The 26262-nt window shown below is 35.9% G+C and overlaps 1 protein-coding gene across 1 annotated transcript in view; it reads right to left on the bottom strand.

Annotated features, from left to right (window-relative positions):
• LOC148952854 (uncharacterized) overlaps positions 1–13999 on the bottom strand; it is a 70818-nt gene extending 56819 nt beyond the window's left edge. Inside the window, exon 1 of the mRNA XM_089087448.1 lies at positions 13769–13999. Coding sequence (XP_088943574.1) covers positions 13769–13782 — 14 coding nt within the window. The 5' untranslated portion in view covers positions 13783–13999. The remainder of the gene's footprint in view (positions 1–13768) is intronic.
• Between the last annotated feature and the right edge of the window lie 12263 nt (positions 14000–26262).

Genomic DNA, 26262 nt, shown 5'->3' with positions numbered 1-26262 from the left:
ATATATGGTCAGACTTTTTTTCTTTACTTTGAAATCTATGAATAGATTGATGCCTTTTTTTTGACAGTTATATATTCAAGCATTGTTTTATTACGTCCCCGTATTCCTGAGTTGATATGGGTATGGAGGAATGTGCCTTGTTATTGTGCTATAGAATTAAGCTAGGGTTTAAATGGGGAGGAGGGGAGTTCGGTTGACCCCTAGATTTTGAAAGTACCCTTTTTGATTTTTCATTAGAAGTACATCAAAAAGAGGAATACCCCCCACCCCCCCCCACCCAAATTTTTTTTTTTAAGAAAACAATTTTGTGTCTTCATTTAAAAAATGGTAAAAATACCCCCATCCCTATTTTTTTGAATTTGCGGCTTTGATATCTAGAAATTTTGTCTGGTGGGGCTATGATCCAAATTGTTTTTGGAGAGGAAGATCTTTGATTGCTTTTATGCAGTTTTCATTTGCAACTGTGCGTATCTGTTGAACCCAAAACGTACAATAATAAAAGTCATATTCGTGATTTTAAGTAACTAAATAAAAAAGAACTTTTTCTAACTGAAAGTAAGGAGCAACATTAAAACTTAAGCGAACTGAGATTATTACGTATGTGAGGGGGTTATCCCCCTCGTCAATCCCTCGCTCTTTACGCTAAAGTTCGAATTGTGTTCCAATTCTTTAAGAATGAATCTGAATCATTGAGGCAAATTTGTAAATTTATTGGTTAAAAATCAAAATAGACGATTAAAAATAGGAAATTATCTAGTTCTTTAGTAGTAGTTACGAGTCTTACGACATTTATTACAAGACGAGAGACCAAGGGGGAGAGTAGACCCTTTGTCCCCCTTAATACGTCCATTTAAATAAGGTACTTTAAGGGAGGCGTTTGAACACTGAGCTACAAAGTAGTAACAGAAAGGGGTTACTCAATTCCTTGTGCTCCCAACAAGGTCGTATCCGGGGGGGGGGGGGTCACCCTCTGTGCTTTTTTTATGACTCGAAAAAATTAAAAAGAATACACATAAACAAATTTTCAACGTGTTTCGTAATGTTTTTTTGTAGAGCCCCCCCCCCCAGCCCGAATTCTGGATAAGGCCTTAATTCCCAACAAAGACACCGCCACTGCCTCTTTAGTTCTAAGATTCAATGCTGGAAGATAGGGACCAAAGACTATAAACGCCAATGACAGAGTAGCATCTCGCAACCTCATTAGAAAAGTGGAAAATTTTTAGAAAAATGAAAAATTGTTATGACTCATTTCCAATTTTATAATATTGAGCTAAAATTAATTGGGATTTTTTTTAATTATTTAAGGTGAAACCCAGCAGTTAGCTTGGGAAAAACTTGACTAGTTAAGTAGGATAGATGATAAACGTCTTCTTATATCCTTTCTTCGCCCTTAATGAGTTTTCTTTTTGACACTAGTGTAATCTCTGCATTTTTAAGTTTCCTCTGTCCTTCGAGTCCTACCTCAATGATATTTTGTAACCCGAGCTACCAAGTGCTACGCCCCTTGACTTGTAATGCGCCCACCGAAATAAATGCATCTCATATGAATTTATCCTTTTTGTGCATACCCCTTAGTAAAATATGTAATTAGAAATTCTATATGTAAACACAGAATCAAAGTTACATACTTTATTCAGCTGTATTTGCTGATGCACAACTTCTAGTGTTTATATTCGACTATTCACGTCACGGGACCAAATAGGGAATAAAGCACAGTCATATGTCTTCTAGTAACTTAAATTGTAAACTTGTCTAAGCTGAATAATTTCTCCATTTCTATAATAGTCAAGTACTCCCCACCAGATTTATGTATTGGCTTTGCAACCGAGAAGAACTGGTGTTATTTCTACAAAAGTTCAATCGCTTTTTGACCTTCTGACTGGTTGTCGCTACACCAAGAGTTCAACTTATTCCTAAATTTGAAATTCTTGTATCTTGAATCAAAATTAGTTTCTCGATTTTAATTTATTAAAGATTGGGTTTTCAGAATTTAACTTTGGGAAATTTGACTTATAGTAAACATTTTTTTATCTTTTTATGATTTTTTCTTTTTCTCTTCATTTCTTCTATTCACATTTTTTTATCTAAAGTTTCTCGCTTGACCCGCTGGTTTAGCTTGATTATATTTGATCAACTATGGTCGGTGCCAGGGTCGTATCCAGGACTATTTTTGAGGGGAAGGGGGGGGCGTATTTCAAATTTGGAAAGTTTCGACTTCTAATATATATTTTTTCATTTTTTTATGTTTTTTTCTTCTTTTTGCTCTTTCCATTCATATTTTCTCTTTACATCTAAAGTTTCTCCTCTGACTTGTTGATATAGATAGATACTTGGCTAACCATAGTCGGCGCATTTGCTTATATTTTAAGAGATGGATACGTGAGGACAGCGCATGTTCCGTAGCACGGTTAGGCAATAGGTTTGTAACTGAAAAGAATTAGCATTATTTCCACAAAAGTACACTCACTTTTTGGCATATTGCTTTTAAGACTGAATGTTGAATTTTATTTTCATCAAAACTTTCAATTGAAAATTTGACACCATTTTTCTTACCAGGAACTGTTTTTTGAGTGAGGTAAATATTCGCATTTCAAACATGACCGGATTCCAGACACGAGCACGACCTCTTCGTACTATACTATGGCTAAAAATTGGTTTTACGGTTTCGACACGATTAGTTACACGGAATTGGTTTTATTGTAGGTATTGACGCAACCGCATTTTAGAAATATTAGATACAAGTTTCAAACAAAGGTTGATTATAGATGTAACGAAAGTATCAGTACTGCTCAAGAGCATCGATTTACCGATACGATACAATTCAGTATCAATATGAGTGGTATAGCGTCAAATCAGGCAACATTACATCTAGTCCAGAGCGGTCACCAAATTATGTGTACAATATTGCCAAGTTGAAAAATGATTTTTCTTTCTTAAAAGTCTTGGATCGGAAATTGTGCCATTTGCAGAGATATTAGTGTAGGGTAACTTGTAGGGTTATTTGTAAATAAAAAAATTTATAATTAAATAAATTAATTTATAATTAATTAATTATATTTATAATTTATAATAAGTAAATAAATATTTTTTCCTTTCGCTTCCTAAATGTTTACAAAAATGTTGTCTGAGAAGTAATTACTTAACCAATATAAAACCAAAAAACGTTCTTGGGCTCGCATTTGTGCCTTAGACCAAGGTGATAGGGTGCATTATTTTTAGGTGTAAGCTAAATGGCTGCGTGAATTCAACCCCTCCTTAACCTGTGAGCCGAAAAATAGTCCTATAACATCTTAAGCTTGCTAAAAGACAACTTTCATATAGATATTCAATAATATTTAAGGATTTCAAAGTAGCTGAAACGAAGAGAGCATCGACATTTGTAAGAACAATTAATATTTATCTACCCTTAAAATACGAACACGCAGTCCTGATTCGGTCTTCTCAGACATTTTCTTTTATTGCTTTTTAATGCGATGCTTTTGTCCTCGCTTCTATTCAATTTTTAACAAGAAAAGAATAAACTCCGTTTTTACTTGCATTGATGCGGCTCGGGGGGAGATATAAAAACCAGCATCAAAGTTATTATCACCTGAATTTTCATTATAAATCGATGAGGATGGATTTGAGAGATTCCATCATGTCTTAGATTACATATGTCTTGTGTCAGGGTGAGATGGGAGCATCAACCCAGATGGTGGTCTTGTCTGTTTAATCATTCATGTACTACCCATAAGCCCTCAATCCCTCTTCTCACCCTCGCACCGTTCCAAGGGGTTGCACAATAAACTGCTTTGTGTATACCTGGGCAATGGAGCTAGGGCCGGCGCAATAGTTCACTCTAGCTTCATAGGTACAGACGTAAGACTAGTTGCAATCTGGGTCATGGATACGTGAGCCGGAGATTGAAGCAAGGGCGAAGGGATGAATGTGAACTCAAGAGGCAGTGCGAAACCCCTTGTTAAATTCAAGATCAGCTTCCCTGGGTGGAAGATGCAGTTTATAATTTATGAAGAGCGGACGTAATTTGATGCAATATACAATACGAGATGACGACGAAAATATGCTGAATTCAGGAAAGATATTTATAATGGACGGATATGAATATCTTTTGAAAAAAAAAGAAAAGATTTACTGCTTATTAAAAACTCTTGTGTCTAGGTGAGGTTAAAAGAGCATAACGACAGCCACGTAAGGTCTAAGGAAGTGTGAAAAAAAAAATCCAGGCTAAGGCTATCTGGGAGTTCTGTTAATTTATCCCCCCTTGAAAATTTTATCTTCTCATAATGTTTTTTTCTTAGAAACAACGTAAGAAATTAAACTTACTGAAACCTTTTCAGTAAGCTTAAGAATACCTCAAGGCCACATTGTACCATAAAGCATTATTGTGTCTTTTTTGGGGGGGAGGGGGGATTAAGAAAGGCTTTGCAAATTCCATCACGTGGAGTCAAGCCCAGTACCTCTCCCCCTGGATACGACCTTTTTCTACTATGTGCTCACTAGGAAAACGAAAAAGAATAGGAAATATGGAAATAACATAAGAACATCAAATTTTAGATCCTCCCTCCCGATGTCTCGCCCCCGCCTCCTTTCTGTGTCTATTTCAACAATACATCATCAGAGGTTGTATGTACAACGCTCAAAAACCCATCGAAGTGTAAACTATGATCAACTTGTTTTTCTAAGAAAATCTATTTTTTGCAATTCCGACTCAGTGGCGGCTCTAGACCCGAGGAGGGAGCTGCCCCCTCCGAAGTTTTCTGACATCTGACTTTAAATTGCTTTTATTTTATATTTTTAGACGCATGTGGTATGCCCCCCAGATTATTAGGCCTGAAACCGTTACTGAAATCTCACTGCATGTGGATTCACTCAAAACCCAGCGTTTCCACTATTCAGGATTTTTGGACCTCGGCAGGATTTTTGAAAATCCCGGAATTCTCACGATCTTTGAACTGTTACAGGATTTTTACTAATTTGTAATTGGCTTCAGTAGGATTCGGGATTTAGGGGCAAATACCAACAGTAGAAATCAACATATCGGTTGGATTTATATGCAAGTGGAAACACTGTACACACAATCTTTTCTGCCTTACGAAAACCTGAAACGACTTTCACATGTTTGTAATCTCTTGTCCCGTGTTGAAAAATAATAAATCCCTAACCGAGTCAGAAATCCCTCTAAAAGAATGGATCCTCCAAAGTAGTAACTCCGATAATCCATCTGGGTTCTAACTACCCAAAAAACTAACTGAAATAGATCATCTGCATTTACTCAAGAGCTTATGTCAAACCACTTTTTCTGTCTTACAAAAACCTGAAACGATTTTCACATATTTGCAAAGCAAGTCTAACTCATTGTACTTTTAATTTAAGTTCGAATCAACCTCAAAACAAGTAACATATCAGTAGTTTAAACAATATCTTATGGGAGCAACGTGGCACTTACTTTAAAAGCTTTTTACCTCATTGTTCGATAAAAAACGACCAAATAGCCTTGTTGTCAAAAGTCCGTTCAGTGGCATTTTTAATGATCCCAAAAGTACGTTAACAAATCTATTATGTTGGCCAAAAGAAAACTGAATATATGAGCGATTTCGCTCCACGTTTTTCAAACTTCCAGGAAGACGGGTACGTTTAATGTTTTTAAGGGGAAGGGGAGTTGTTCCTTTTTCTAGTTCACTGGATGTAGCCAATCTTAATTGCGTGTATGAGAGATTCTTCTATTGTCGTCAAGGTACATGTGGCTTCCACTAAAGCTAAATTAAAAAGCATTTATTTTGTTTGGATCTGATAAAAACACTAACAGTTCTATCTAATATTTAAGACCAGAGGGGGATAAGGGGAGGGACTGAGGGGTACTTGCCCCGGGCACAGAAATTTTATGGGGGCGCAAAATTTTAAATAGGCTAAATAATTTAACGGTGATAATCATTTTGTAATTTCTGAAAATTTATTCTTATTGAAATAAAGTAGAGGCTTCAGATAACAAATGCAAATAATTAATAAATTACTAACTCATTAATAAAATAAAAAGAAATTATAAATAATAAAAGTTAAAATAGCTAATAATAGTTAAATTTGGCCTGAAAATTTCGTGGGAGATAGGGGAGGGGGCGCTAATCAAGATTTCGCCCCTGGCGGAAGAGTGGCCAGAACCGCCACTGTTCAAGACCAAGCATGAATGTACAAGTTTGTTTTGATGGGGAGGAATGTAGACTAAAAATAGGCGAAATAAAAAAAAGAAAAAAGTAAGAGGAACAGTATAAAGAGCTCAGGAGTGAGATAAGATTTATTTCTGAAAAAAGGCTATCACAATCCCAGCTTGGCTGAATGTGCACTTCATATTCCAGTTAAGAAAAAAAAAACACAAAAAAATGGTAAGATTGTTCAGAGAGAAAAGAATGATTAATAAGTCAACGTGTATAAGAGTTTAAAAGAATTAAAACTAGTAGAGTTGATAAGGGAATTAAATCGCTGAATAAAAACACACAGAGGGGTTAAATGAAGGAAAAGAAATAAATAGTGGGTAGGAAACTAGTGATTTTTTTTATAATGTAGAGAACAAAAGTTTGTAATGACTTTAGAAAAAAACAGACAATAGAAAGAAGACTATCACATGTTCAAAGTCTACCGCCAAATAAGACTCTTTACTGATCACTTACTGTTCCTTTAACTTGACAAAGAGGTGTGTTCATACCAGCTTTTGCCAATCATCGCAAGTTCTACGTATTTCTCAGACAGTATTTACACTTTTACGAAAAATAAAATAAAACCGTCCAGCTTATGCTCATGAAAAGACCTAGTATGAATGAATAAATGAACCAACTATTGACGTAAGCACAAATAACTAAAGTACTTACGTATTGTCCAGACCCCACTCAAGAATTTTGATCTGTATGATCTGAGGAAAACCGGTTTGTCTGTCTGCAGTAGGTTATAATTAGCCTAGTGTCATTGAGAAAAACTATGATTTTGGTTTATTTTAATTAAATATCTAATATATAGAAGTGATTAGGTTAGGTATTTAAAATAATGCGTTCTGCGCTGCCTGCTTTCCATAAATTTAATTAGGATTAACCTAACTTCACTTCTTGGGTGGGGTCAAGATAATATGTAAGTACCAAGCAGCCAGGGGTGAATCTCCAACATTTTTATTGGGGTGGAAAGAGGGGTCCATATCCAGATAGTCAAGGAGCATGGGATATATAATAAATTTTTCTCTACATTATTGGGGGGGAGGCAACTGAACCCGCCCCCCCCCCCCCAACGACGCCCCTGCCAGCAGCGTTTCCGTGTGTGTCTAGATAGACCTGCATAAAATTCGGTGGTTGGCTGCACCAACTTACAGTCAAGAATCCAGTTCTAAAATCTAGAACTCTACGCCTAGGATTTCAAATTCTACCAAACGGGAAGCTTTTTTTATCACTATATCTATCATATGTGCTTAAGAGTGGCGTGCAGATGTATGTCTGGCTGGAAGTCTAGCTGATGCAAGTGAATGGCTAGGCATACATGTAAAGGTATATAAGTCTTGCTGAACCTGGATGTGAACGCTAGGGTCGTCCCGAGGTGGAGGGAGGAGCGTGCCCCCTTCCCCAACTTTCTTGGCATTCGGTAAAATTTTCACCGAAGGCGAAAATTTCGGCAGAAATTTTACAAAATCAGCCGACATTTCGCAAAATTCTTGATTTCTGCAGAAAATTCGGCATAAATCAGGTAGCGACTCGGTAAAATTTACGAAGATCGCCCCCTCCCCCCAATAAAATGAGCCTCGGGACGCCCCTGGTGAACGCGGCTTCAAGGAACTAACTAGTATCGAGTCATAGGATGCAACTTGATATCCAAAACAAGTATCACAAATGCCACTCCCAGTCTACGAATTCTGCTTTGTAGACTATTGCAATGTTAAATATAATTAACTACTTACCACCTCCCAGGACGGACATACAACAGAACTGATAAACGTATCGATTTGTCACCCGTGAACTTTTTTTTTTTAAGTTAGAGGTCAGGATAAAAAATATTCTATCATTACCTCAACAAATCTTAAAACAGTGTTGTATCAATTTGCACAATCTTGTAGCTGCTGCTGGTCTGTATTTACTTACTTTCATAAGTCCGTGTTTACTTGAGGCATATTGTAATTAACAAAAAATAAATCTTTTTAAAAAAAAAGCCATGGAAACAAGTTATTCTAACGATTTTCAACATACAGAAGAGTAATAAATGACAGAAATTGTAATAGCGATAACGGAATCTATCAAAAAGGGACATTCTATTGTGCTTCTATTATTTGGTAGATAAAAAATATCTTTTTGAAATAGTATCCTCTGTTTATAAGTACCTTCCCATGTTCTTGTACTTTAGCCTTCTCATCCTTTTTTTTCATTTTTTTTTTTTTTTTTTTTGTGTGTCCAAAATTCAGAATTTAGAACACTGTTTAACAATATCATACAGTCTAGCTTTGTCCAATAATGAAAAATTATACATTCAAGATTTTTTTAGGTATCCATAGGGGCATCAATTTTTAAAAATATAGGATGGGGCAAGAATTTTTCCTTTTTCCAAGACACAAAATACCAAAAAAGTATTTCTACGAATTTTGGGTGCATTTGCTTCTGCCCAGTTTGCACCTTAGAAACAATGACGACAATTATAATATCAACGTACCTAATTTCTAACTATTTGTTAGAAATCTTAGAAACAATGACGACAATTTTAGAAACAATGACGACAATTTTAATATCAACGTATCCAATTTCTAACTATTTGTTAGAAATTTTAGAAACAATGACGACAATTTTAATATCAACGTATCCAATTTCTAACTATTTGTTAGAAATTTTAGAAACAATGACGACAATTTTGATGTCAACTTATCCAATTTCTAACTCTTTGTTAGAAATCTTAGAAAAAATGAGGACAATTTTAATATCTACGTATCCAATTTCTAACTATTTGTTAGAAATTTTAGAAATAATGACAACAATTTTGATGTCAACGTATCCAATTTTTAACTATTTGTTTAAACAAGGAAGAGAACAGAACACATTTTGCCACAATTACCACAAAAAATACTACAGCTGATGTTTACCATAACAGCTAAGATTTCAAGTTTAAAGCTTTCTATAAATAGTTCTAATCACGCAGTAAAAAAGCACTACTATCAAAATAGATAAAAATAACTTTAAAAGATTCCCCACTGTTAAATAATCATAAGATCACGAATAAGCTTACCGTATTGGTAAATACCTCCCAGTGAATAACCATAAATAATTACCGAAAAAATCATACGGCTTAATCAAATGAGCTGATATCCTGCGACGAACTGCTAAATAAAGCAGGACTTATGATCCTAAACAACATATATAACGCTTACAATCAGATACTAAGTTAACTCATTCAAATGCTACTTTTTAAATTACAAGCCTGCACTATTATTGAAACCAATTTGAAATGTCATTGATGGTAATATATTAGCTAAGAAGCCAAGGAAGGGTTGTTGAGCGAATAATCCAAGGAAAGGCACACTCGAGCAACGTTTTTTTGTATTTTTTTTTTACATCCCTTTAGATAATATTTTTTTTAGCCATGCCTGCAAATGTTTTCGGAAACGGGAGGAAGAAAAAAAACAGAAAGGGTAGCATCTTTTTTGGTATGTTTTTTTTTTGCACCAAAATATTTTGTGCCAGGCCTGCAAATTTTTTTAGGGGACGGAGTTAATTTTTTTTCTTTTTTTTTAGAAAAAGTATTGCGTTTTTGGTATTGTTTTTTTTTACACCCTTTGCACAATAATGTTTTTGGCAGACCTGCGAAATTTCTTGGGAACGGGGTTTTGAAAAAAAAAGTTTTGTTTAGAAAGCATAGTACTATTTTTTTTTATCTTAGTTGTAAGCCTTTACTGTTTTTCAACTAAAAATATAACAATATAAAAATATAAAGAAAATTACAGGATTTTAGACAAAATGGCTTGTGACAAAAATGAACCTAATGATGTGTTATTATCAATTTTAAACCACTAGAGATACATTTTTCTTTTATTTAGCTGATTTTACTTGGCAAACACACAGAAGAAAGTAAAGAAAAAATGTGAGTACCTGGAACATGATAGGCACAGAACTTAATGGATGTACACGAAAGCAGAGAAAAATCACATGAGAATTAAGTTTACAAAATTATATGCAGCGTGTCTTAAAAGAGTTATTTTTATATTAGATGTCGCTTGTTTTGATTAAATAGTAATTTTCACCTAAAAATCTATTATTTTTTTTGGGGGGGGGGAGTGAATATGGAGGACTCTGAGATTGGCCCTTGAAAAGGTTAGCGCGCAAATTAAACCAGGGATTGTAAATGTCTGCTAGCAGACTTCTGACTATTTTGGGGGTAACAACGTCCGACGACCAAGCCGAGCATTCAATCCTTTGGCAAGACGTTAATGCACAGATTTAATCCATTTTCAGACGACATATTTAGTGGGGTGGGAACAATTTGTCTAAATGAAAAACACGTGAGTCGTATAATAAGCGTTACGAGTCCCTAGTTTTTATGAGCTCCACGAGATCTCCAGTGTTTTCCCGTGTAGAAGACTCACTTCTTCTGGTGGCACGGTAATGAGCCGTTTACCACGTTAAGCAAACTAATTTTAAGGCTGCCGTTCATAATTCAAAAAGATGTTTTGAGCCCTTTACTTTTAAATAATTTAAAAGAAGTTTTATTAGTCCTTTACTGTTAAATAATTTAAAGAAGTTTATAGATGGACAAGCTGACAAGCTATTTGTGTGTTGCATTCTTTTTTTTACTGTGTAGTCTTTCTTAATTGAGTTAAAGTAATTTATATATTGATGTTTTTGTAAGACTTTATAATATCTTTATACCTTTATAAAACGTATAAAAAATACCCTTAATTGCTATATACTATTGGAATAAATAAATAAATCATTAAGCTATTCCTTCTTTTTTATTTGACAATTTTCAACAAGAAATTCTTGTCAGAAGATGAAGACAAGAGGTATTTCAAGAACCTCATAAAAAGGTTGACACAGTGACGTCAAATTAGCTAAAGGGGGCTATAATGTCACGAATATGGGTACATCTTAACCGAACCCAAAGTATACCATTTCTTAACTACCAAATGGTATTTGTAGCCTTGCGACGGACAGGCTGATGACAATAAAAATTTACTTGGTTACCACACCGATAATGCTGCAAAAAGAGTAAAGCGTATTTTTATCTTTTTTTGAAGGAACTCGCTGTATTGAGATAAAAAGGAACTGATTAGGGTATGCAAGTACGCAGCAAGCTTAGAGGGCGGTGCTATACGTCAAAAACGTGGATAAAATAGGCATTGTTTATAAATAGTCGTAAAAACTGCAAGCTTTTGGAAGACCATAGCAACACTTTCACCACCCCACCCCCACCCCCGAAAAAACTCAGGTACGTGCCTGATTTGAATATGTGGTTTTAAAATGAATACAAATTAGAAACTGTATGCTTTTAGTCTTTAAGCATTTGTCTGAAAAATTACTTTTCAAAAAATACTACTTATAATAGAACTTATAATAGAGCTATGTGGTTAAAAATGAATAAAATATAGAAGCTTGTGACTTAAATTAATAAAATAGCGTTTTTTTATTAAATCCTGTAGGTAAATCTTGGAATAGATTTGTCTCTCCCCCCCCCCAATTTTTTGGTCACCCTAGATTTACTAAGATATCCTCTTTTGGCATTTTCACTAAAAATTTCTTTTTTTGTATTTTTATTGAAAAAAAACAACAAAATTACCCCCCTAGATTTTGATAAATACCCCCCCTGCATTCCCACGAATTGACACCACTGATGCCAGCTTGTTTCAATCATGTCTTAGCTATGAACCAGATTTCATTAAATAGTGGCAATTTTATCTGGGTATAATTGGTTGGAAAAACCTCACCGTCGGGTTTTCACCCCATCGGAGTCCAAAAATTAACTCACCATACCAAACAACATAATCAAATTTTTGGTTTGGATAACATTTGATGAGTTTGATTTATTGGCCTTTCAAGTCCTTGGACTAAGTAAGTGAAACTTTCAGAAGGGGAGGTGTTTTCCAGCTTTTAGGCCCATTTCTTGGGCCTACAAGTACGGCCCATTTCTTGGGCCGTACTTGTAAGGCGTTAAGGATTCTGGAGAGACATGAAACATGTACTTTTCTTAGCTTCTAAAAAAGAAAATTTAGGTTTCTTAAGAGCCTGTTTCTTTTTAGACTATTGGCCTTGGCAAATCCAGTTTTATCCGGCTTCTAAGCAGGGCCTTATCCATGATTTTTTTTTGGGGGGGGGGGGCGGGGGGATACAAATGAATTTTATCGGAGGGGTTACAAAAAAGTTACGAGTCTGACAAACATTTGGGCGGGGGGGGGTCAAAACCCCTAACCCTCCCTGGATAGGCTACGGCCTTGCTTCTAAGCTAAATTTGCAATTTTACTCAAAGTTAGGACTGAGTTTTCTTTGAATCTTTCAAGTAGGGAAGAAGTGGTGACACGAGGCTAAAGAATTTCCCTAAGTCCTCACTTGAGGTTTAAAATCTTACTGTTTATCACAAAAAAATTTAAGTTAATAAAAAGCCTTTAGTGGAGCTTGGTGGTTTATGTTACTTATAGGACATATATTAGATAATATTATTTGAAAAGAACTTTAGAGAAGAAATTGGATGATTTATTTATTATTTTCCTATTTGGTTCTGTCCTATAAGTAGCAGTGGATCCAGGGGGCGAGGGGGGTGCTCCCCCTAAAGTAGTCTAATTTACTTACTTAACGCAAGATTGCATTAATTAAACTTGCTCCTAACGCAAGTGTATCGCATCAACCTATTTTGCGCCCCCTTAAAAGAAATCCTCGATCCGCCCCTGATTGAGGTTGCTGCTCAACACTAGGCAACCATGCTAGGTTGCTGCTAGTGTAAAGCAGCTTCCTGGACTCCAATTGGCATTTGATTCACTCCTTAAAGTTTCATTCACAGCTTTCCGAAAACAAGCTCAACATCAACTTATTTGATTTTCCTTATTTGTTCATTTAACTATAATTTTTACCCTTCCCCCTCCCTCCAAAAAATCAGCGCAAAAAACGTACCGCAGGTGCACTGGCTATTTTTCTTTTTTTCATTTTAGCGATCATCGAATTACCATAGCTATCCTGACTAGGGAATTATATTAGTACTAGATATACAAAAAAGATAAAATTCTATTTTAAGGGGTTTCTTGTTATCTTGGAAGGTAGTTGAGTTAGGTGAATGAAATTTTGATGAATGACTCCATGGTCTAAAATATATCCCGAGAAGATGTTATCTGGATTCTGACCAAAAAATTTGACTTAATTTTGAGTTTCAATCTCTTTTTCATTGGCTTTAATTTTTGAAAATACAAATCCTGATATTTCAATACAATTGTAAGCCAAACCAAGATTTTTTCCTAAATTAAAATAATTACAGATCTTTGAATCCTAATAAATAGGGATTGAGCAAATGTATTTTTTGTACCTCATTTGAGCAGAAGATTTATTTTTGCTAGAATTCACTATTATATCACAAAGATTGTAAAAGGTCGCCATAGATCAGTAGCCTTGGGAGGGAGTAGAGTATGGTACTTTAAAACACCTCCCCCTGGGAACCACTAAGGAACTAGAACCATTGTTCTGAGTTTTAATCACCTAACTCAACTATTATCCAAGATCAACAAAAACACTTGAACAAGAATTTTACCCCCCCCCCCCCAGAAAAACAACAACAAACTAACCTCTTTAAGTTCATGTGTTGAACTCCTTTTCCGGCATTGGGTCTTGCCTATAAGGGAGTAGGTTTCGAACACTATCATAAAACCGATGTCGATTATCCTCACTGTGACACATCCCTTTTTTTCAACTTTCATTAGAAATTCAAATCACTTAATAATCATTTACACCATTTTTTGTTGTTTTTTTTCCTTCAAAAAAACAGAAACATTTACCACCAGAATTCCATCATTGTACCTTTTACGGTAAGAGTACCATAAGCGACTGTCGATATTTTACCTTTATCACCTGAACATTATGGAGCGTTTTCAGAGACGGTACGCGTTGGAGCGAAGGTTTACCTTATGGAATTTTAAGCTTGTTTCTGGACAAGCAAATAGTCAATTAGTCCTCTCAAGTCATGAATCGATTCTGTTTATTTGCTTTATTATAACTCTTATTCAGAGAGCAAATTAATTCATTTTTAAAGTTCTTTATCTATTTCTTTTTTTGTCTACTTGCCAATAGGCTGCATCCAGGGGGCTATTGGGTTTGCACCCCCCCCCCGAAATTTTTGTCCGACTTGTAAAGAAAGTAACAAAAATGCATGTAAACAAATTTTCCATGCGTTTTGTTAATTTTTGTACCCCCCTCCTCTGAACAAAAATCTTGGATACAGCCTTGGCAGTTAGTATTTAACTCTGATATCAAGCTCACTTCCGTGAGAAAGCAGGGCAATGTGTCGACTTCTAGTCATAACATAACCATGCTGTAAACTAATTTTATATTTTCAAAAAAACTAGGCTTGGCTCCAAAAAGGTTTAGCCAACTTCAGGTACGGGTGTAGGGAAAGAGATTCTGCGCTGGCTTCTTCTAGAATTACATGATTTTCTGTATTTTCCTATAATTTCATGCTCCTTTCATATAAACATTATTTTTTTGCTGAGTCGATGAGTCCTCCCGCCTCCCTCCAAAATTAATTACCCCTTCTTTGCCCCACCCCTGTCTGATACACATCATTTATTCTTGAGGTGACAGATTGGGAAATTTTTCAAAGCAGAGGATCAAACAGAGTACAATTCCTCCCCCCCGGACCGTACCCAGGGGGGTGGTTAGGGGATTTTGACCCCCCCCGAAATGTTTGTCTGATACAAGTTCATCGTGTCGGATCAAATGTTCATCTGAGACAAATGTTTGTCTTAATACAAGCCGCTGATCCCCACAAAGATCCCCTGACCTGTTAAGGAGGGGGTGCTCCACCTACTATTTAAACACTAATTCCTAAACAAAAAAAAGTATTCTTAGAAAGAGAGAGTGTGCGAGAAGATTTCAGTGAAAGATAAATACTAGAATGTTTAGGGCACTATTGCTAATTATATAGAAGCAACGGTACTGACAGGGGTCAAGCATGAACCTGAAACGTGGAAGCTTCGGAAGGCTAATGTAGACTAGACCTTTTGCAAAGGAATAATTTTTGTAATGTGACTAATTGATAATTTTAACCTAATTTTAATTAATTAGAACAAATTTTAATAACTAATCTTAATTGATAATGTTATAATTAGAATAATGTTAGGTTTGCGAATGAATAACCATATATCAGACAGCAATCTGTACGATAAACGCGGTTTGATCCCACTTTCTAAAGTTATAATGGCAGAAAGGAAGATGGCTATTCGCGTTTTACGGATGGATGATGATAGGTTGCCCAAAATTATACTTTTTGACAACCCATTTGGGTCCAAACGAAAAGCAGGACATTCTCGAAGAAGAAGGGAAAAGCCATAAGAAAGGGTTTACAAGAAGTAGGAACTTCACAGAAGGGAGTGAAGCTATGAGGAGATTAGAATTGAGTACAGCTGTGTTCGCCTCAGACAACTTGTTGCTTTGGTGGGTTGTATTAGATTGAGCGACTCTAAATTGCTCATCAATAATAACCGTACCTATATTAGGAAGTAGTTTTTAGATGTTTTTTTTTGTATTTTTTTGGGGGGGGGCGTGAGTGGGTGTAGGGCTAGGGGAAGGGGTGGACTGAAGGAGTGGATGTAGTTGTATTTGAATGGTGGTTGTTACCCTAGGGTGCTTGGGAGAAGGATATCATTCTTTTTTTTTTGGGGGGGGGATGTGAGTGGGTTATATGACTGGGGGAGGAGCAGGTTGAAGGGGTGGTTGTAGTTGTATTTGGATAGGGGTTGTTCCCCTGAGGGTGTTTGGGAGAAGGATATTGTTTTTGGTTTTTTTGGGGGGGAGGGAATGTGGGTGGGTTTTAGGGCTGGGAGAGGGACGGGTTGAAGGGGTGGATGTAGTTGTATTTGGATGGTGGTTGTTACCCTGAGGGTGTTTGGGAGAAGGAGATTGTTTTTTTCGAGGGGGAGGATGTGAGTAGGTTATAGGGCTGGAGGGAGCGGGTTGAACGGATGGATGTAGTTGTATTTGGATAGTGGTTGTTACCATGTGTTGTTTTGGAGAAAGTGATTGTTTTTTTTCGGAGGGGGAGGGGATACGAGTGGGCTATAGGGCTGGGAGGAGAAGCGAGTTGAAGAATTGGATGTAGTTGTATTTGAATAGGGGTTGTTACTCCGGGGTGTTTTGGAGAAGGTGATTGTTTTTTTCGGAGGGGATGTGAGTGGGATATAGGGCTGGGGGGGGGGGAAGCGGGTTGAAGGGGTGGATGTAGTTGCATTTAGATAATGGTTGTTACTCTGGGGTGTTTTGGAGAAGGTGACTGTTTTTGGGGGGAGAGAATGTGAGGGGGTTTTAAGGCTGAGAGAGGGGCAGGTTGAAAAAGTGGATGTACTTGTATTTGGATGGTGGTTGTTAGCCTGGGGGTGTTTGGGAGAATAAGATTGTTTTTTTAGGGGGAGGATGTGAGTGGGATATAGGGCTGGGGGAGCGGGTTGAAGGGGTAGATCTAGTCGTATTTGGATAGTGGTAGTTACCCTGTGTTGTTTTGGAGATGGTGATTGTTTTTTGGAGGGGGGATGTGAGTAGGCTATAGGTACATCAAAAGAATCAGACTTTTATGCTAATTTCAAAGATACACGTCTCATCAAGTTTAGTCATACTCATCTAAAGTTACGCGCATGACAAAAATTTTCTGTATTTTCGAAAAAAGGGGGAAACAACCCCTTAAAAATCATAGAACTTTAATAACAATCACACCATCAGATTCAGCGTATCGGAGAACCCTACTGTAGAACTTTCAAGCTTCTATCTGCAAAAATGTGTTGTTTTTTTTTTTTTGCCAGAAGAAAGATCACGGATGCGTGTTTGTTTGTTTTTTTCCCAGGGGTGATCGTATCGCTCCAGTAGTCGTAGAGTAGGCCTATCGTGAGAGGGCTCATTCGAACGGAAATTAAAAGTTCTAGTGTCCATTTTAAGTGACCAAATAAATTGGAGGGCAACTTGGTCCCCTCCCACGCTCATTTTTTTCCAAAGTCACCCAATCAAAATTTTGAGATAGCCATTTTGCTCAGCTTCGTCGAACATCTAATAAATATGTATTTGAGGATGACTAAATCATTCACAGTTCCTGGGGGAGGGCTGCAAGTTATGAACTTTGCCCATTGTTTATATATAGTATTGGTTAATGGAAAGTATACAGACGTTTTCAGGAGGGATTTTTTCTGGTGGAAGGGGGGGGGGTAGAGAAGAGGGTTACGGGGGAGGATCTTTCCATGGAGGATGTCTCCTTGGGCGAAGGGACATTTCTATGAAGGGGGCACTGGATTTCCCAGCATATTTAAAAAAACGATTAGAAATGAAATAAAAAAAACAAGTTTTTTCAACTGAAAGTAAGGAGCAACATTCAAACTTAAAACGAACAGAAATTATTACGTATATGAGGGAATTCACCTTCTAGTCAATACCTCGATCTTTACGTTAAAGTTTTTTTAGTACTTTCAAAAGAGCTGTCTATTCTAATTAACCGACCTTTGTGATTCAGGGGTTAGTGATTCGAACAAAATTCAAACTTTACCGTAAAGAGCGAGGTATTGACGAGGGCGCAAACTACCTGATATACATAATAAAAACATACAAATATAGAAGTTCGTTACGTAAGTTACGTCACAACAAAATTTCGAGAAAGCCATTTAGCCGAAAAAAGTAAAATTAATATGCAAATTTCGTTTTAATTATTCATGTACTGTGACCCATAATCAAAGCTGCATTAATTCAAAAACGTTCAGAAATTAAATAAAAAAAACAAGTTTTTTTTAACTGAAAGTAAGGAGCGACATTAAAGCTTAAAACGAACAGAAATTATTCTGTATATGAAAGGGGCTGTCGTCTCCTCAACGCCTCGCTCTTTACGCTAAAGTTTGACTCTGTCTCACAATTTTATTTTTTAAAACAATAAAAAACTTTAGCGTAAAGAGCGAGGCGTTTTATTTAATCAATATAATAGAACAACCAATATATTACTTTAAAAATAGAAAACAAGTGCTTAGTAAATAGCGCCAAAAATTTTAATTCGGCAAAAATTAATCCATAAATGAGATTAGTGTTTTCAAAATTCCATACAAAATTTTTTTTAGTTGTCGGACTGTTAAATGCGCGTTTGAAATACTTCTGTTAACTGACATTTATTGGTACTTTCCCATTATATGGGCACTTCTAGAAAGTCAAGTTTGGCTAATGGTAATGAAATAAAATAAGATGTATATATATATAATAGTTTATAAACATATTTGGGCTATATATTTGCACATTAAGGGGGATGGGGGGTAAAGCATTGTATATATTAAATACGTAACCTAACCTAGGTACCTTTTTTTCCCCCTAAACCCCAAAAAACAAGCGTTTAAATATTTTGAATTCAATGAGAAACCCCGCTCTCCGATCAATTTCGATAACAATTACCCGCTTTACGCGTCTCCATCACTGCATTCATTCGATGTCTATAGCCGAAGTGCCCATATAATGGGAAAGTACCTATTTGTTTACTGTTGATTTCATACATCTAAAAATGGAGCGTTTTTTCTTGACTAAACCCAGGGTATAACAGCTCATTAAAATAAACGAGTCTTATTCCACTCAACTGCCCAATTCTTCCCAGGAAACAAAAAAAGGTATTTTACACACCTTATTTAACAACGCGATATAAAGATACTAATCGCATAGCAAAAAAAGAAGAAAATTCAAAGAACTATGGTCCTATTACATATAATACGCACTTGTGGTCGATAAATGTCGATTGACTTTTTATTCTTTTATTCTCGCTTCCTCAAGCTAACAATTAGGATTAATAAGACGCTTTTCCGAATACAGAAAACGGTGATTTGTACCCGCTTTGTAAACGCATGGAGCTTCTCACTCACTATTATTGTATACACCAGCGCTTAAGAAGCTTGCTAGAATGGATTTTTGTAAATTTTGGCGTTCAACAGTGGCGTGTTTTTTTGGGGGGAGGGGGGGGTTGCCCCACAATAAGTTGGAAAAAAATGTTTTTTAGCCCACGCCCCTTGAATCTCCGGATGTAGACTCCCCCCCTCCCATTAAAAATGCTGGAGCTACGCCCCTGGCGTTCAATAGGCAATTACTGAATTACCTTAAAAGGTGCTTAATGAAACCCAGTGATGTAATTTCGTAAAACCCTGGGAGGCGGGGGGGGGGCAAGGTTGGAGCCAATTTCCCAAATCAATTGAAAATGACAGTGAAAACTGAAAATGGGCGATATAGTAGCCTACCATAAAGGCAAAGATATACTAAAGAAAACTAACCCTTTTCTATGGATGCCTGAATTATGTAGGCTTTTCCTAGTTTTGACAAGATTTTTGAAGAAACTAAATTTCAACTGTGGGGCAAACTGCGGTTTGGGGGGTAGTTGATTTACAAGTTAATTAAAATAATCCAAAATGCATTGCATTTATACAATTCAGGGTATATATTCGCATATTAAGAGGGGGAGGGGTGAAGTTTATTTCCAACGCAAATGAATGTTACATTTGGATGCTAAATGAAATTCAGATTCTAAAGGTATGTCTTTTTCTTAGATATCTCATTGGTGAGTTAATTGGAAAATTTGCCGTTTATTGTACTTTTTCATCATAAACATTTATTCTATACTTAATATAACACAGACAAAAACAAAGACGAATGGAAAAGAAAGAACTGGGTTATTCAAAGCTTAACAAGCTGCAATTCCTCCTTTTACTACCGCTACTAACGACTCGCCGCAGCAGCAAGCCGACTGAGGTCAACACAGGCTTTTTCTCCATCCAAATCTATTTAAAGTTTGACTCTTTAGCCCTTCCCGAAATGTCCCAACTTTATTTCCATCCTTTTTTCTATCTTTTACGAATAAAAAATTCTTGCTATATTTATCTATCAGCATAATTCAGCTGTATTTTTTTTTTAGATTCTGTGGGGTTGCAAGACTACTTTTTTTTTCTTTGTTTGCAAGAATTTTTTTTGATTCTCCAACTACATTCAAAATAGCAATATAATCAAGCCTATTCAAAAAGTTATTGGAATTAATTTTCATTAGCTCTGCTGAACTTAGGGCGGATAAAAGGAATTGTGAGTGTCATACCGAGGGGTTCAAAATAAAGATACTCACAAACTTGAACTCATTTAAGAGGGTTCAAGCACAGAGAAATAAAGGGTTCACTTGTAAAAAATATTGTGACTCACGAACTTTTCGTTCTTAGTATTGGTTTTATATTTCTCACAAAACAACCAATCCGGTTTTACAAAGTTCTAGTTATTTGTCTTTCCAGACGTTGAATTTTCTTTTTTATCTGGATTTGACCCTCAGCCTTAGGTTGACCCTCGGCATTCGTTGATCCAGTTTTAAAATGCAATGTTTTTTCTCTCCAGAAATGTGGAATTATCTCTTCAGAAGCTTGTGAAAATGCATCGCAAAAATAAACCAATGGGATTCAAGCACACTTTTTACGGCGGAAGTTTATGGCAGCTTTCCTCTTTTTTTCTCTTTGGTTGAAGGCAATGAAGGATAGAGCTGTGCGGTGCATGATACTGAGGCATACTACCTTATAGGGTGCATTTACCCCCTTTTAGCTCTTTTTGAGACGGTTGTGTATTTTATCCTATGTATCTGCGCGTTTTTAAAGCGAATTTTTCTTTTTGCACCTTCGCTGCTTCTTTGTGTTATGGCTGTATTTTTGGTAAATTTTCTAATTAACTGAATATTGAGATAGATAAGAAATAAACTTTAGAATCAGAATTTCAAACTGAATCCCAATTTAACATTCACTTGTGCCGTAAATGAACTTTACCGCTTCCCCTCCCTAATGGTCAAATCAAGGCCGTATCCAGGATTCTGTTTGGAGAGGGTCTACAAAAAAAAAAAAAAAAATACAAAATGCATAAAAAATTTGTTTATATCCATTTTTGTTACCTTTTTTATGAACCGGACAAGAACTGGGACGGGGGGGTCACACTGGATAGCCCCTCCCCTGAATGAAATATATAGCCTGATTTGTATATTTGCAATGAATTTTCAATTGTTTTGATAAACTGTTAAATCAAATTAAAAAAAGTGACGTACGGAAAATTCAGTGCATATAAACAGTTCAGGCTATAAATGAGACCATTACAATGTGTTTGGGTAAAGTTCAATTGAGAAGCAAGTGAATGTTATATTTGGATTCAGGTTGAAATTCCTATTCTAACGTATCTATATCTCAGCTATCCAAATATTCAGTTAATTAGAAAACTTACGTCACACTTATATCAGTTTCTGGTTCCACGGTAGTGGGTATAGAGCTATAGGCATAGACTTATTTACACCCACAGGACACAGTGTGCAACCCATATTGTAATTTACAACCTTTATAAAAGTGGCAATTGAATTATTGCGGAAAGACGGAATTTAGTATTGAAAGAAAACGTTGGGCAATTGAAAAAGAATCACTAATATGCGTGACTGTACGGTAAGCTGGAAATCAATGAGTTGCATGCTTGACTTACAGAACAATTTCATCAAACAAGAGTTCAATATTTTTTCAACAACCTGTTGGAAACACTACAACAGGTTAGCTTAGTTGTTGATTGTGGAATCTTTCCATTTATAAAAGTCAAGAAAAAATGACATTAGGGGGTGGCTTTTCCATTTGGTGAAAAAAGAAAATTTACATTTCCCTTTTCCTTTATGGGCTAGCTATCAAAATGGAATAAAAATTGGTACTTGTTTATTATAGCGACCACGCTGTTGTTCTCAATTTGTTTAAAACCGGTTTCTCTCTGTCCACTCGGAGACAATTAGCCTAGTCTGAGTGAGATAAACTATTATGCAGGTATATTTGAATTAATTATTTAATATATAGAGTCGGTTAGGTTAGTTATTTAATATAATGCGTACTGGACGGCCAAATTTCGATAATTCTCTGTTTTAGTTCCCAAAATTTGGTTTCTAAAGTATTATGTTTTTATCAGATTTTGGTTTATTTCATTATGATTAACCTAACGTTACTTCTTCAGTGTGGTCTGTGTAATATGTAACTACCGAATTTTGCTTAACAACCTGTTGGAAAACACTACAACAGGCTAGCTTAGTTGTAAGGTTATTGGTTGCGAAAGACATCTTTCCATCCTTGATAAAAGTCGCAAAAAAATGACATTAGGTAGGTGCATTTTCCATTTTGGGAAAAAAGGAAAGTTTCATATCCAATTTCCCTTTTGGGGCTAGCTATCGCCATGAGATAAAAATTAAAATGATTATTTCTAATCACAACTTGATTTAAACAAGATTTTAGTATAGAGCAGGTCCATCACCTTTTTTCTTTTTTTTTACTAAAACAAACTTTATCAGTAAAATCTATGGTTCTCTGTTTTTTTTTTAGTCGTAAAACTGTCATCTACTGCAGTTGGGGTTCTATTTTCAGCTACTACAGCTATAATAAAAATTACAGCATGATTTAAACAATATTTTAGTAGAGAGTAGGCGCATCACCTTTTTTTTTACAACACAATATTTTACCAGTGAAATCTCTGTTTTTCTTCTTTTTTTTTTTTTTTTTTTTTTTTTTTTTTTTTTTTTTGTGGCCATAAGACTATTATCTACTACAGTTGGTGTTCTAACTGCAGCTACTACATCTGTGTTTTTAATTAAAACTTGACTTAACAAGGTTTTAGTAGAGATCAGATGCTCAGGTGCATCACCTTTTTTTTCGCTTTAAAATATTTTAGCAATGAAACTGAAATCTCTGTTTCTCTGTTTTCTGTTTTTTAGCCATAACACTGCCATCTACTACAGCTGGCTTTCTAATTACAATTTGGTTTTAAAAAAAGCTGTAGTAAAGAGCATTTGCCTCACCTAATTTTTTTTTTAATAAAAATATTTTACAAATGAACCGGTTGTTTCTCCATTTTTCTTCATTTTTTTTCCCTTACATTTCTTATGTACAGCTGACTCTCTTTTTACAACTTGGGTTTAAATCAGTAGCAGAGGGCTTTTGCATCCCCATCTATTTCTTATTATTCTTTCTATAAAGTGGGCAGTAGAAACCCCCTCATATACGGAATAATTTCTATTCGTTTTAAGTTTTGATGTCACAGAAACAAAATGATTTACTAACTCTTCAAATGACGCATGAACTTTAAAAACTAGACCTTCAAATGTAAACAAAGATTTTAAGCTGCATTTTCAACTTCGAAACCAGCATAGAAATGCAATACAAAAGTGTACAAAAGTCGTTCAAATTTATTTCATAAGTAAAAAATAAAAGTGCATGTCTATCTTTTCTTATTATTCCATCCTTCTTTTACTCTCGGGGTTCATCGACAATTTCCCCCCAGCAACTTTTAGAATTTTTTTGTGTAATCCATTTTTATCTTCTCCGGGAACAAGATAGTCCGCCGTTTAGTTAGCCCTAATAAATACTGAATCTAAGAAGATCTTAGCTTCATGAAATAGGATGTGTGTCTTAATATGTCTGATTATAATATTTTCCCTTATAATACGCATTTGTTGTTATAAAAATGTGTGTTATAATATAATATTAACTTTGTTTTTACTTGTATGCTCACAAACCTATCTCCATAGAGGAAGGTTATTATCTATGTGTCACTTTCAAAATACATTTGTGTCATAATATGTACTTGTACCTTTTCGACCGCTTCACAATTAAGCTTCCTCATTTGAAACTATTTAAAAACTATTCATATTTTATAGCTAGTAAGAAGTCTTAAGCTCTTTAATTTCCCATTTATTGTTCCTTTTACGGGAAACTCTTCCATATTCTAATAATAAAATTGCACCTAAACTGCCAATACATGGTAAAAACCATTCATATTCCGAGAAAGTATCAATGGCGTTGAATGACTGAATAAAGGTGAAGGTCAAATAATTGGAAACTTGATCAAATAAAATGCCATTTACTGCAAGAAAAATTTATAAAACGCATTTTTGGTTGGCGTCGTCTATCTACACAGGGTTTGGCGACCCTATCAGCAAATCTTGAGAATAATAGGCACTGCAGGATGTTGGCTCTTTTCTAAAAATTACCGCAATCTTTACTGAGGTAAAGAGTAAGGTCACTGACTTTTCACAATTTATGCAAATGTTGGTATTTTTAACTGCAATATCTACGTTCTATTTTGTTTAGCGTAATCTCATGACGTCTTCTTTTGAGTAGATTATCACATGTAGATGGTTGCTCCTCATCCAATCTTATTCAAGAATCGGGTTGTCAGCTTGATTCCTCGATCTTCAAGCTTGTTGTTTTCATGGTTACCTAATACGATGATAGCACTGAATGGTTTGTTAATTTTCTTCAAGGAATCCTTTAAATTCCTTCAATCATCACTTTGTTACTGTGTTCACTGTTTCCACACCTCCATACTTTCGCAATTTTCACTTTCACCTAGGAAATAATTGGTAAGTTTGGTATGTTTGTCCCTTTGGGAAGTTTGGGTACCTGTGATTGTAATATATTAATGAAGAAAATACGAATCCAAGTTGAAGACTAGAACTTTTTTCCGCCAATAAACCAACAAACAAGGATCTTGGTTTATTCATCAAACAAATACATCAACGGCCTGAAGTTAAATTCATTAGGACTACACATCCATTGTCCCGTTCAAATACAAAATCGAGACGTTTGACCCTCGACAATGACTTTGGGTGCTAGCCCATTTAGGCCTAGTTCTGTTTCCACCAGAGCATAAACATGTTGTTTGCCACTTCACTGTCATGCTTTGGTCTTTGTCGGATGGAGGCAATGTGCCTTTGCCGCCTGTTCCTCGACTCATTTTGGCAAGTCCACCCGCAGTCTTCAATAAAGATTTGGAGTGATTTGGAGATTTAGGAGCTCATCCTTCTTTATTTTCATCCACACTTATATTTGATAATAGATCTTGACAAACGACGTTGTCAAAATGATCCAAACAAGAGAAGTAGCCTACAGTGTGTATAATAGACAATAAGATCATAGGAACTCTAAAAAAGTCAAATGACTCCTTTTATGGGTTTGCTCGTCTGAATCTGACCACATGGTCTCAAGTATTGCTACTGGAAGATTCAAATCATTAAATGTTAGCAGTGGGCGTAGAAGGCTGCAGTTACATTGCAACTCCAAGGTACTGAACTTATCAACATTTGGTATAGGGTCTTGTCTTTAAAAGGGAAATCTGCACAGTGGAGATTGGGGGAGAACTCCCAATATTGAGAGCATTTGTAGTTGAAGGCACGAAGCTTAAAGACAAGGGGGCCATTTCTTATTTGTGACGGCTAATTTTCCTTCTCCTTAAAGAGAGGAGGCCATATTTGCTCTTCGGTCTTAGTTGAAAAGGTACCTGAAGTGGATGTTTCTGTGGCTGATGTATGGAAGGAGAGACGTGTCTTTGACTGCCTTGTCACCCCTTGTGTTTTCTTCGATAGAAAGATGGCTTGGGAAGAATTGAAATTTGACCATAAAAATTTTCTGTCGAAAGCTGATTAATACGCAACAAATTTAGGAGAGCTCGAAGTACTTTATTTTAGTTCGACGTGGTTTTAATAACTACAACGTAAAGAGGTTGTCAGAGAAGATGATGGTGTCAGGCAAACAGTTAGGATCGTAGAGCTGCTTCTAGACCAACCATCTCGATAAAGAAAATGTGAAGGGACGAGACAGGTTTTTCAGCTTTAATGACCTTCCGTTTGAGGAGAAAGCAGCACAGCTTGTGGATGTGTCTAGCTTGAGGCTATCAACAAATATTGAAAAATAATTTGTGCACATTGAATTTTCGATGTAATGGAACTATGCCTGAGCAACAGACTCCATGGTTTCCTCCTTTTTAGTGACCGGAATGAGCTCTATGTTAACTGAGGAGTGTAATGGTGGCAAGGGAGATGTGCAGGTGGGTGTGATTTAATGAGAGTTGTCGTCATGCGGTAATCAGTTTAGAGTTTTATTGTTACAGCAACAATACTTTTGTAAGCAGGTGTGGATCAAAGTAATTTGCATAGGTTATGGTGCTGGTTGGGATCAATTTTAAAGAAATTTTTGATTAAAAGTAACCCATGACGCTGGAGCATGGTTGCTATCCGAGACTCTTCTTGGAAGAAAATAGA

The sequence above is a fragment of the Artemia sp. Qi Xiang Cuo genome, chromosome 4, assembly GCF_049724085.1.
Source record: "Artemia sp. Qi Xiang Cuo chromosome 4, ASM4972408v1, whole genome shotgun sequence".
Classification (NCBI taxonomy): domain Eukaryota; kingdom Metazoa; phylum Arthropoda; class Branchiopoda; order Anostraca; family Artemiidae; genus Artemia; species Artemia sp. Qi Xiang Cuo.
Note: the sequence above shows the minus strand (reverse complement) of the source record. Positions and strands in the feature narration are given on the sequence as shown.